At 33.6% G+C, this 14,349-nt stretch overlaps 1 protein-coding gene across 10 annotated transcripts in view; it reads left to right on the forward strand.

The window, feature by feature from the left end:
- LOC125673654 (uncharacterized) overlaps positions 1-14,349 on the forward strand; it is a 41,894-nt gene that overhangs the window by 1,384 nt on the left and 26,161 nt on the right. For 4 of the 10 annotated variants that reach the window (XM_056159169.1, XM_056159165.1, XM_056159174.1 and 1 more), the window contains 6 exons: positions 1,248-1,334; positions 4,340-4,565; positions 8,609-8,716; positions 12,087-12,153; positions 12,468-12,742; positions 13,428-13,442. In XM_056159169.1, the coding sequence (XP_056015144.1) occupies positions 4,370-4,565; positions 8,609-8,716; positions 12,087-12,153; positions 12,468-12,742; positions 13,428-13,442 (661 nt within the window). In that variant the 5' untranslated portion in view covers positions 1,248-1,334; positions 4,340-4,369. The remainder of the gene's footprint in view (positions 1-1,247; positions 1,335-4,339; positions 4,566-8,608; positions 8,717-12,086; positions 12,154-12,467; positions 12,743-13,427; positions 13,443-14,349) is intronic. The other 6 variants (XM_056159167.1, XM_056159171.1, XM_056159170.1 and 3 more) reach the window with 3 other exon arrangements.

The raw sequence follows: 14,349 nt of genomic DNA on the forward strand, positions 1-14,349 counted from the left end.
CTGTAACAACCAAACAAATTCTGAAGGGGTCCAGCACACATGGTCTCAGATTTTGATAAAACTTAGATTAAAGAAAGTACCCCACAAAATGACAGAAATCAAAGTAACATATTTTATTATTGTGATGCATGGTTGCCATGGAAACCATGGTAGTGGATTTTGACCTTTGGGGCACTCTAATCCATAGCTATAATTGTAAAAACTTACATTTTTACAAGCCCAATAACTAAATTAGCAGCAACTCTGCTCTATCTTTGAAATCAGTATAGGTAAATTAACATAACAATAGCTGAAAATTCACATAAGTTTTGAGTTTTATCTTTAACAACGAATTAGCTAACGTCATAGAAACACATCTGAACGGCTCATTGTCAAGCGCACAAAAATTGATGAAAATTGCTATGTTCATCACCTATTCACAGGAAAACCCAGCACCTTACAGCAATATGAATATTATAGTTGCATAGAACTAATCTCAGTATTGCATATTATGGAATAAAATCAGTGGGCAAATCATATACGAAAATTGTATAAATATACAAAAAATGCATAAAATTCAAATTTCCTTCTTTATTAAAGTTTACATTTATATTATGCACATAATCACAACACTATCTTATCAAAATGATTGATAACTAATTTTTCAACAGTAAAATTGACATAAAGAGATCAATTTGAAAATATGACTGATAAAACGGTTGCTATGGCAACAAAACTCTTGAAAAAAGAATATAATTATGTCTAATATTGAATTGATAAACCAGCCAGTTTCAACAATTAGAATATTCAAATTCAAATTCAAAATAAAATTTAATTCAGAATTGCAGGTATCAACATATCAATTGAAGAAAAAAATAGTTGCCATAGCAACCCTTTCAACAAAATCAGTTTTAAAGATGTATTCTTTTAACTATTAGATTTAACACGGAGTGCGGGAAACATAAAGATAGTGGTGCATATTTGCTGTGTTTTCTTTTAGCATTGAATATTAGACTTCAGTTTTATAGCTTTACATCCACTTTTTTTCAAAGTAAATATTGACCTGAAATTACCATACAACTTTACAAATTAAGAACTTAATCCGAATTTCTTCTGTCAAATATATAACACAGCCTTGTAGCAATTTTCAGCTAACTACAAACTTCCCATGACATCTTAAATGATAGCAATTTTTCACCATATTTCATTATCTCTATTTTTTTAAATTTAGCTAGTGACGTCTCAATATAATGAAATTTTTTTAATAGAATGTACAAGAAACAACCATAACCAACAGGGGTCAACATTTACGTTTGTCCGCTTGTCCGGTACCAGTGGAAAAACATTTCGGACAAGTGAGTATTGATGGGCACCTGTCCAATTGGACAAGTGCTTTTTTATGTATAGAAGTCCCTCCCCCCCCCCCCCCCCCCCCCCCCCCCATATCACCCCGCAGTATGTGTGATGTTATGGTATCATACACTTAAAAAAGTCAATAGAGACCACGTATTTTAATGATATCTGCAAGTGACTTCGGTTTATGGTTCATGCACACTTTCTGGTCCCCCTGTAAGTACATGTTTGTGAAAGTACTTATTATATTTTCACCCTGGCCCAGTGAAATAACATAAATTTTGCATGCATTTATATGATCACCAATTTACTGAGAAACAGAACGTGTCATTGTGAGGTAATGTTACATTGTCAATGTATCTACAAGCAGTACTTACGTAAACTTGTGTTCTCCAACTGGCATGAATACACTTTTTACGTAGTAGCAGTGTTTGTTAAATAAACATGTTGGTTGCAAGCGTCCGTCAATAAATGGGAAAATGCAGAACGAACCATATAACAGCGTAAATCGGGCCGGGTGCATCTATATATATATACACACACAAGTAGACACAAGCTGAGCTTTGAATTCATATTCAACGAAGTTAATTTTTCAGGAAACCCTCTTCACTACACGCAGTGTGTATTTATCAACTTCTTCACACTTGAATACATCCAGTACATATATAGTAATGGTCAAAGATGTTTAAAATACCCTAAAAACACATGTTTTCTGCATTTCTTTCCTTTCCCTCCTGTTCACAATACCACTAATTATTATCTCCTACATTAGAAATTCCACAAAGGGAGATAACTCAATGTACAAAATTCAACAAATTCGTATTTTCCATGCCAAATTTCTATTATAAATTGTCATTTGCCCATTGATTTTTTTATCTGCATTATATAATTTATTTACCTTCTTCTTAAATTTATATTTTATTATCTTTCATATGGCTGGCTTTTTGCTCAGGAGTTGGTCAAAGTACACAGTAAAACAGCAAAAGTTTGGTCATTTGAGCCTGAATTATGAGCTGTGCTACAATAATGATGATTTCCCGATAAATTTACATACTGATAAAGATTGTTACTACTTTGTCTCAGCATGTAACATGAAATTCCTTGTCAATTATTCGTGATATAATAAATTGAAGTGAAAAATTTCCAAAACAATTTTCCTGTTTTTTCTATATAAATAGCCCGTTGCTATGGAAACGATTCACTTTTCAGCATAAGTGTAACAATATTTTTTAAAGAGTTTATGTATTTCAATTGAATGATGACATTTTCAGTGGAAAAATTTTCAGTGCGTGCCACAATATTTTGGTCCTTACAGAGAATTGCTCTTAAAATGTGACTGGATGATAATTAAACATGTGACTGGATGATAATTAAACATGTAACTTAATGACAATTAAAATGTGACTGGATAATAATTAAACATGTAACTTAATGACAATTAAAATGTGACTGGATGATAATTAAACATGTAACTTAATGATAATTAAAATGTGACTGGATGATAATTAAACATGTGACTTAATGACAATTAAAATGTGACTGGATGATAATTAAACATGTGACTTAATGACAATTAAAATGTGACTGGATGATAATTAAACATGTGACTTAATGACAATTAAAATGTGACTTAATGACAATTAAACTGTGACTGGATGATAATTAAACATGGGGGGGGGGGGGGGGGGGGTACCTTTCAACTATCAAATTGTGACAGTATTAAAATAATTTTCAAAAAAACTAATGACTATGGAATTGTGGCAGAGTTGGAGCTCTGGTTTTAAGGAGCGTTCAGTGAGGGTTTCCCCTTTTATAATAGATATTTTACTCCCCGGCTCTTTACTGTCTATAGCTTAGATACTTGTAATATGGTGTCAGTCTAACTACAGATCAGACACTCTGCAATATATTCACCATTCACCTTCAATGATTTCAAAACAGGAAGGGGGCTGTGGAAATTCAACAACTCCCTACTGTATGACAATTTAGAAAGTATTAGAGATAAAATTGCATAGCCCTGTTAAAAAACAATATGCTGTTCCGGTTTACAACTTGGAGAAGTTACACAGACTGCCAAATAAAACCATTTCCTTCACATTTAATGACCAATTATTCCTCTTAACTTTGCCTTTTGAAATAAGAGGTTAAAGTATTTCTTATTCTTCATACATAAAATTTAAGAAAAAGACAAAGAAGAGAAGAGGTTGATGAAAGAAATATAAAATGTATTGCGTAAAATATTTATGAAGGCATTGTAGATCGAGTTACAGAATAGAAATATTAGAAAAACTTAGAAAGCATACACTACACGGAAATTACATTAGGAATAGCATATATATATCAACGGCTGGGAATTTCAATGGAAATGAGAGTAAAATATGAATTTAAGAAATAAAATTTCATTTCTGAAAAATACAAGGGAATGAATTACGGTGCTTCATGCGGGCATATTTATAAATCATACAGTGCTACTTTGTGTACATTTCTAATTCGCTTCATGAATTTTGTCGGAGTGAAGTGTTGCAATTCGTACCCCCATGTATCTTAAACAAATGAAATTCTCTTCTGAAATGTATATTGTATTTGTGTAGCATGTTTACATGTGTGTTAATTCAGTATAAAGATACATGTGTATTGACACCCCAGAAAGAAATATGAAACCCATTATTGATAAGTTATTTAATCATCAAATATACACTTGCCGATTCAGAGGAATGTACTGTATTCGATCTTGATGTATAGATCTTAGTATTTACTGAGATCGTTTTGTCATATATATAATTCTGTATGAGAGGTGGAATCGTCATATAATATTTGAGTGAAAGATGAATTCACTGTATGATTTTATATTTTATATGAATTTGTCATAAAGTGTTGTATTTTAAATGAAATCGTCATATGTACTGTTGTAGTTTAGATAAATTTAACCTATAATTTTGTTTTTTAAATGAATTCCTCCTTTAAATTTGTATTTTAGTTCAACTGGTCCTATATTTTTGTATTTTAGATGAATTCGCCGTATAGTGTTTTGTAAGGGATGGATTCACCCTATAATTTCCCTGTGACTGTCGTGAAGACTTGTCCTTCGACCAATCAGACCCGGTATGCGGCGTCTCAAAGACTGAATTGTTCACTGGCCCAGAACGATATACCTACCTACCACTGTGTGCCAAATGAGCAGAAGACATCTCTTTTAGAGTTCTGTTACAAACAAGTTGGACTCATACAAAATGGTGAACATTCAATATTTCTAAAAAAAAACCAACTTTTCAGACGTGTAAATTAGGAAAGTAAATACTAGTTTTGATAGTAATATGTTGACGGTGCTACCGTTTGAGCGAGCGCAGCTTCATGTATGTACATATTTTGTAATGTTCATGCTTTGATCAGGTTCAATTTAAACAATAAAATTTGCCAAATACTTATTACATGAATGAAATTCGGCAGCTGAAACAGATAGCTCGTTTTAGTTTTCTCCCAGGGTTTTATATTATAAAGCATTAAAACGTGTATACATGAATGCGATTGAAATATTTTAATGCTATATATACATTTTATTTCTGCTGCCTTCACTGTGACTTGCTTAACCTTTGATGCACGACTTGTTCTGAACTGTATGCTCTACTGCCTCTACTATCCTTTTTTTAATCTCAATTTTTTCACGTTACTAATTGTATGATAAAAATGCCCAAACCTTTCAAGTTTGTAAAACTGTTTAAACAGCACTGCCTGTGAACATAAAACGCATTTTAATATAATGATAATTTAAAAATAAATCGATAAATTCAGCTATTGGGCATGTATATGCGCGGACCCCCCCCCCCCCCCCCCCCCCCCCACACACACATGCACACCTATCTAATTTTTAAAAAATTAAATATGATATTCCCTTTGTAGCAATGGTATGTTCCAAAAGAGAAAATTAGAACAATTTCTATATTATTGTACATAATCCTAGTTGTAACACAATGATGAAATATTTCACATATATAATTATTAAATAAAATTGCAACATCATTGATTTCAGCCCCTCTCTACTTAATTCACAAAACTAGAATTGTTAATGATTTTTCAGTAGTTAATAGCTAGCGGCATGGTCGGTATCATGAGGGAGGGAGGCGGGTCATCGTGGTTTGTGTTACTGGACATGTTAAAAGGAAATGGATTCAAGCACTCATTATTTTTAGTCGCCAAAATAAATAAATAAATGAATGAATAAATAAAAAAACCTACAAAAACAACAACAAAAAAATCATAAAAAAAGAATGTTTTCAATCCGACCGAATTCCAACAGTTTTTTGTATTTTTAAAAAAATAGCATTAATTCAGTACCTGTGCTCCCTCACACATAGAATAATAAATTCCTATTGAGTATTTAGTATTTTAATCAGATTTGTGGTTTGCAGTCGATTATACACAATTTGTATTCGATGCCATATTACATATGCCTAATGTTTACGTATATTCAATATTGTCCTGGTAGTATGACTTTTACAAATGGAAATAACAAGTACGCATTTAGATCCGCCACTGTCAGTCTTATTATGATGTACATCAAAACGTAGACATGACGTCACACATCATCTTAGCCTGCCTTTCATAAACATTGCACTTCGTTAAACATTTCGCCTAGTGGCGCACTGAACTTTGGAGCTACCGGGCCACAAAATTAGGATAGTAATCCACGTAAGTTCAAAATCATATTCCAAGGTGTGACTTTGCGAGATCTCAGCCATTTTTGATAAGGGACTTCTGGGATTGGCGTCAAAAAATTTCTTTGTTAGAGGTTTAGATTTAGCTTGGATTATTTCCCGCGCTCTAGTCATTAGAGCTCACAGTATGAGCTGCACTCACTACTAGTGAGTGAGAAGAATGTAAGGAAATTAAACTAAATTTTGACTGATGAAAAACCTATCCCCGCACACACATGATATAGGATTTAAAAGATCGGGCTAAAACCAATTTTAATTTTCTTTTTATTATTTTTTGCATATCATGAAACGACAATTCAACTTCCTTTGAACTTCTCTGTGCCGGAAGAATATTTGAGTTTTTAGGTCATGTGAGTAAACCCAAGTGACCTATTGCAATTGATCTACATCTGTCGTGCATTAGCAATTGAACATTTTTTACTTCTTGATAACTACCATACCAATTCTTTTCAAAGTTGGTATGAAGCATTTTTGGGATAAGGGAGACATTAAGTGGAATTTTCAGGACTCCTTTTTTCCTGGGGCCTTGAGGGCAGAACAAAAATTGTCCAATTTTAAAAAAAAATTCTTTTCTACAACCACACGCGTGTAAGGAAAACTAAATGCATAGTGATGTAGAACAGGAAGACCTCAATCAAAAATTGTAAATTTCATGATCCCCGGGGTAGGGGTTCTGACTCCAGAGTGGGACCAAACTTGGTATATAGTGTTTATGTGTAAAACACTTAAATGACATCTCCTTTAGAGCTATTGATACTAAATTGAAACTAAATGGATAATTATCTAAACTGAACAGGTAGTGCTTTACGAAAATTGTAAATTTGATGATCCCAGGGGTAGGGGTTAAATTGGTATTAGGGTGGGGTCAAAATAGTCAATCTTAAAATGTGTAAACAATAAAACATTTTTATCTTCTTGATAACTACCATTCACATTCTTTTCAAAATTGGTATGAAGCATATTGGGGACATTGAGGGGGACATTAATTGTATTTTTCAGGACTTCTGCATCCCTAGGGCCTAAGGAGTGGGCCAAAAACTGCAAAAATTGACCTATTCTCAAAAATCTTCTCTACAACCGCATATGTGTAAGAAAAACTAAATGCATTGTGATGTAGAACAGGAAGGTCTATACCAAAATTGTAAATTTCATGATCCCCGGGGTAGGGGTTCTGACCCCAGGGCGGGGCCAGACTTGGTAAATAGTGTTTATGTGTAAAACACCTAGATAACATCTTCTTTGGTGTTAATGAAACTAAATAGATATTTAGAAAGAATAGGTATTTAGAAAGAACAGGTAGTCATTTACTGAAGTTGTAAATTTGATGATCCCAGGGATAGGAGTTTTGATATCAGGGTGGGGCCAAAATGGTCAGTTATTAAATGTGTGAACAATATACATTTTTAACTTCATTTTGATAGCCATCATTCCAATTCTTTTCAAATTTGTTATGAAGAATCTTTGGTACAAGGAGAACATATATTGTAAATTTTAAGACTCCTGCACCCCTGGGGACTTAGGGGCGGGACAAAAGCTGTCCAAAAATTGACTAATTTTCCAAGGTTCTGACTCAAGGGTGGGGACAAACTTGGTATATTTAGTGTATACATATATGTGCAAAACATGTAAATGATATCTGCTTTAATGTTATTGATATTAAATTGAAACTAAATGTATATTAAGAAGGAGTTGGTAGTTCTTTACCAAAATTGTACATTTCGTAATCCAAGAGGACAAGGGTTTGGTTTTAGGATGGAACCAAAATTATTATAGTGATTATTGTCTTTATCATTTGAAGTACTTCTTTAATTTACTGATTCAGTCATCTTCACAAGTCAAGGGTTATTGATTCGTTACCTCGCACTAACCCTTGACATTAGTGACTATCAAAAAGGTGGGCTCGTTCTGATTGTTTTCACAAAAAAGTGAGAACCAATGAGAATGTGGTTCTATTTAAAACAACATGAAGTAAGAGATTCACGTGAGAAACACGTATATTGATACCCACAGTTTTGCGTATTTCAATCGTTTAAGCAATATTGCGACTGATGTCAAGGGTTAGTGCGAGGTAACAAATCAATATCCCTTGACTTGTGAAGATGTGATTCAGTATGCATATTTAGAAAAAGCAGAACAAGATGTGCAAAAAATGTTGAATTTCGCAGCCCCAATGTTTTGACTTTAGGGTGGGTAGGTCCAAATTTAGTGATATTGTTTACTGTTGATATTTATATATATATATATTTTCATCACTATATGCACATTTGAGGGCATTGAAGTTTTAAGAATACATCTTGTTTTATACTGTTAATTGCTAAATATTAGAATTTAGCTTAGATATTCAGAACAGGAATTCTTTTCTAAACTAGATTTTTAGCCTTTGGGACTAGGTATACTTTTAACTAGTACTCAGGTGACCGATGAGGCCTGTGGGCCTCTTGTTTAGACAATTCATTTAGAATTTTATCGTTAAATTTATGATTCTTTATTGAGATCGTATAGATAATATGAGTCATTGTAGGAGTATTTACAAGGAGGATATTTCTTACTGTTTTATTTTACAGGTTCCTGTTTAGAACTGTCATCAACTGGAACTCTAAATCAAGTTTCCTGTAGTGAGTTCACTGAAGGATGTCCCTCTAAGTACTACCTTAGCAACGAGATATATAAGTGTAAGTAAATTCTCAAACAACACTGTGCAATACCTACCCTATATAATAAACACAATAACCCGTGTCAAAGTGGGGTCACAAAGGATACGCAAGGGTACAATACGTCAAAGTAATGGTTGTTTTATGTCCCGTCGAGATGCTCAATTAATAAAGCGAGAATCAACATGTAGTGTAGATTTACATTTGTTCACATGGTGACCCGTGCATGGGACCTGGGTAGACTTCAATAAAAGTATTAACATTTACATGGGACTAAAAAGAAAAATCATTTGAACGTTCTTTTGCCAACCGCAAATGTGCATGTACACAATGTTGTTCACAGCATGACCATGAAGTTTGAGAGCTAGGTTTGTAAGAGGGATTTAAAAATTCAAATAAAAGCTAATTCATAAATTACGTTTTATGCCTCCGTAATTTGGAGATTTGGGAGCGAATAGTTTATAGATCACTTGAGCTGAAAGCGAGTTTTTCAGATCGCCTGTTGTCCGTTGTCTGTCCGTCTAGATCTGTCTGTAAACTTTTTACAGTTTCGACTTCTTCTCCAGAACCACTGGGCCAATTTAAACAAAACTTGGCAAAAAGTATCCTTGGCTGAAGGGCTTTCCAGTTTATTCAAATGAAGAGTCATGTCTCCTTCAACGAGAAGATAATCACAAAAATTGGGTGGGCCGGATCATTTAAAAATCTCAAAAACAACTGGGCCCGAAGAACTAAAATTTACATGAAAGCTTCCGGACATAGTGGAGATTCAAGTTTATTAATATCGTGATCCCTGGGGGTAGGGTAAGGTAGGGCCAGAATAGGGGATCAAAATTTTACATACAAATATATAGGGAAAATCTTTAAAAACCTTCTTCTTAAGAACCGCTGGACCTGAAAAGCTGAGATTTAACATGACAGCTTTCTGACATAGTGTAAATTCAAGTTTGTCAAAATAATGGCCACCGGGGGTAGGGTGGGGTCACAATAGGGGATCAAAGTTTTCCATGCAAATATTTTGGGGAAATCTTTAAAGATCTTCTCAAGAACCACTGGACCAGGAAAGTAGAAATTTACATGAAAGCTTCATGACATTGTGCAGATTCAAGTTTCTTAACATCATGGCCCCTGGGTGTACGATGGGGCCACAATAGGGGATCAAAGTTTTACATATTAATATATAGAAAAAATCTTTAGAAATCATCTTCTCAAGAACCAATAGGCCACATAAGTTAATATTTGCATGAAATTTTCCTGACATAGTGCAGATTCAAGTTTGTAAAAATCATGACCCCCGGGGGTAGGATATGGAGTCACAATAGGGGATAAAAGTTTTACATGTAAATATATAAGGAAAAATAATCTTCTCATTAAGAACCACTGGGACAGGAAAGTATAAAGTTACCTTACATAGTGCAGGTTCAAATTTGTTAAAATCATGGCCCCGGGGGTAGGATGGGATCGAGTGATCAAAGTTTTACATACAAATATATAGGGAAACTCTTTACAAATCTTCTTCTCAAGAACCACCGTGCCATAAAAGTTTACATTTACATGAAAGCTTCCTGACATAGTGCAGATTGAAGTTTGCAAAAAACATGGTCCCCGGGGGTAAGTTGGGGCCACAATAGGGATGAAGGTTTTACATGCGTATATGTAGGGGGGATGTATAGATATGGGCCAATGTGACTCAGGTGAGCAATGTGGCCCATGTGCATCTTGTTAGTGTCTCCATCTGTTTGTTTATCCAGAACAACTTTAACCTGGGACATAAAGTTCTAATGATTATTGCTAAGGCTTTGATATTTCACATGTGAATCAGTCAACACTGTTTTTGGATAAAAAATATTTCACTTCTTGACCTTCATTTTATTTTTTTAAATGAATGCTGTAAAAGATTTGTAACACACAGTGTCTTGAGAGAAGTAGTATCCCTCTGTACCAATGTAACTCTAATAGACCACAAATCAATCTACTATCAATACATAGGCTATTCTTACCTTCTTAGGATTGTAGGTAAATAAGGGAAAACGTTCCTCTCTAAAAATCAAATGGTATTTACAAATAAACTACCGTATATACTCGCCTATAAGTCGGTCGTATTTTTTAAGGTTATTTTGTAGGAATTTGTCATTGACCCGCTTATAAGTCGGTACAAATTTTTGTCAGAATAGGTTGACAATTTCAAGTCAATGCTCTAGTGTTTTTACCTATGTTTCAAAAAATATTTTGAGAAATTAATAATTAGGAGGTGTTCAATATCCAAGCCATATCCGTTTGGGGTTTATACGCATCCATTGATCTATTATGGACCATGGTCCCTTGTTTATATAAGCAATTATGGTCTCCTAATGACCAGTACCTGACACCGTGTTTACTTAGTGGCACGCACCTCGCGAAAACTGTTATTGTGGGATTCCGGTATAATTCCTTGTATCAGCAATAGAGATTTTAAGAGTCAAGAATGATGATCTAAATTATCTGTTAATAATATTCGATCTTTTATGAAATATATTTCAGTCGGTATACATATGAATATTTCAATATTAAATCGGGTTCGTAATTCAATTTTACCGATAAACGACAGATTATTTGAATTGAAAGTATTAGTTACCGGTATGTAAATAATTTTAAACTAGATAAAAATATATAGATACTTGTACTTTATACATGATTTTAAAATACATAAACAATGCAATATGTCTAAATATTTGTGAACAATAATCATTTGTGTGGTAGTCCATGATAATCATCGGAGTTGTTTAAAAAACACTACATTACGCCGCCCAGAAAAATACCAATCTTCTTAGGACGCGCCTATAAGTCGGACATAGAGTTTTGGACCAAAAATTGACTCCCAAAAAACCAACTTATAGGCGAGTATATACGGTAAAGACTGAGTACAATGTTTAGGAGAAGCGTTCCCCTCTCCACATCTACCCATGGTCATTAACTCTCCACATCTACCCATGGTCATTAACTCTCCACATCTACCCATGGTCGTTAACTCTCCACATTTACCCATGGTCATTAACTCTCCACATCTACCCATGGTCATTAACTCTCCACATTTACCTATGGTCATTAACTCTCCATATCTACCCATGGTCATTAACTCTCCAAATGAAACAAACAATACCTACCTATGTGCTCTGAGGGCATTCAGTTTACATGTGTTTCAAGGGTGCAATTGGGATTTAAACTGACAGTTTTATAAGCTTAAGAAATATTTAGACAACTGTTAAACATAAGGAACCTTTTCTTTTAAATCACTTTCTTTGAATCAAAACTTATAGAACTGTGTAACCGCGAATATCATTCTGCGCGAATTGATTTTTTTTTCACATTAGATCAGAATTTTGATTTGAAATTAAAAAATGATACTTTCCAGACCCAAAATGTCAAGAAATAGACACTGGAAATCGCTGCTTTGTTGCTGATCCAAAATGTAGATCGAGGTATAGTATAACTGAAGTTCAACATGGAATCAGAACATTGTAATTCGATGACTGTCTTATATTGATATTAGTACAATGACATTAGTACTATGATAACTTAAGTAGAACACAGAATGAGAACGTTGTAATTCACTGTCTTATATTGATACTAGTACAATGACATTAGTACTATGATAACTTAAGAGGAATACAGAATGATAATGTTGTAATCCACTATCTTATATTGATTTTAGTACATTATTTCTGTTTTGATGTCCCTATCCTTACAGTTGAACACGTGTAGTACATATACATATTTTGTATTTACTATTTAGTACTACTCCTGTGACCAACACTACAACGTTTGACCCACTTACCACAACCTCTGTACCTTACGATGTCATCAGCAGTACCCCACCCAATGAATCTCCCACCCTATCAGATGCTGCACCTGTCGGTCTCGTTGTGGGTTGTTTGTTCGGCCTCATCTTGGTAATCATGATAATACTGGCGGTCTGCTTGTTATACAGACGATGGAGGCAACCTGGTGCAAAGAGAAAAGATCCCCACAACGCGGAAGAAATGGGACTATTAGATCAACAGCGTGAAAGTACTCAGATTTTTAAATCTTTGAACAGTCTATCTCGCTGCTTATAATTCTTCATCTTCGGAAACCCACGGTTGATTACGCTTTGTTCCTCTGATGGAGAGAGGAACGAAGCGTAATCAACTGTAGGTTTCCGATGATGATAATTCTTATAATTTCCGATTATAAGAAACAGTGACTTTCTTATAATTTCCATTTCAGTTCTTTCATTTGACTAATTATTACTTTGAGTTGATGATTAAATTTAAGACATGTAGCATTAAATGAAAATGAACGTAGTCAATCCTCTCTGGGACAACCATACAATTAGGCCTTTTGTCAATCTTTTCCTTTTAAGTATTGTACTACTTCCCAGTAAGAGACTAACTTTGCTCTAAGTCTAAATATAATGCATAAAGTATCCCCCCAAAATAAGATATTTCAAATATTTACCATTCCTATACAATAGTACAGTGAAATTTAATCGGTATTAGTAGAGTTTATTAGTGTAACATTGCATCTCTACAATTAAGTTTATGAAATTTTTACCATCGAATATTTGAATAAAACAATATTCAGTCTTCTAAGAAAATACAATGTATCTTCAATAATAGCACTGTTTGCATGGTCATAGTGCACCCTAGAATTAATATCAACTGTCAAATATTTCCATTGCCTTTTTTTCCAAATTCATGTCTTTTTGTTTCAGGTGTTTCAGAATCAGGTACATATGTATTCAGCATAGATACCTAGCTCTCACAAGATATGCCAATATATTAGAACGTACATAATGAAATACATTCAGCTTCTTTTATATTTTGAATTATATTTAATAGTTATGTTAATTATGTTAGAGTTAGTAAGAAACATATACATGCATATATAGAAAGAGAATAAAAATTTACTTTATAGTTTTATAACATCATAGATCAATATTAACTTACAAATAGTTTTACAACATATCATATACAGTTTGCCACTGCCTTTTATACTGTAAATGACCATCTGATGACTAAACCTGTTATATATCTGTCCATCATATGCCCTCGCAAGACGCCAACGAGAGCTACAATGTAGCTTCATGCTACATGTAACCCTGGATAAATAAAGACTGTCATTACCATATGATGCAAATTATAATATATGATGTATTTTTGTCATATAATACAAATCATAATATAGTGATACATCCTTGTCATATAATATCAAACATAATATAATGGTGTATTTTACCATATGATACCCGTATCAGTCATAATATTAAACTTTTGCATTTTATCTTGTTGTAAGGCAGTAGTTGGTTTTTTTTCATCGGCAATCTATTTGACAATGTAAAGGTGCTGATTTTAAAATGCCATAATTTCACGACAGTTGTACAAACCTAGCACTTGTGTAAGTTTGGTGGCTTAAATTTTCTCCTAGACTAACGTTCTATAAAGTTGATGGTGACTTGATGAAGCACTGCTTAGGTTAAGTGATGTACTCAGATTGATTAATGCTATTAATTCTGCATTTTATTTTACATGTATCAATACAAACTTTACATTTTACACTAGCTTTCAAATTGACATATGGAGACTCGGCTATATCTAATCGTGTATCACATTATTTTAACATATCTTTAGCACAGC

The sequence above is a fragment of the Ostrea edulis genome, chromosome 3, assembly GCF_947568905.1.
Source record: "Ostrea edulis chromosome 3, xbOstEdul1.1, whole genome shotgun sequence".
NCBI lineage: Eukaryota > Metazoa > Mollusca > Bivalvia > Ostreida > Ostreidae > Ostrea > Ostrea edulis.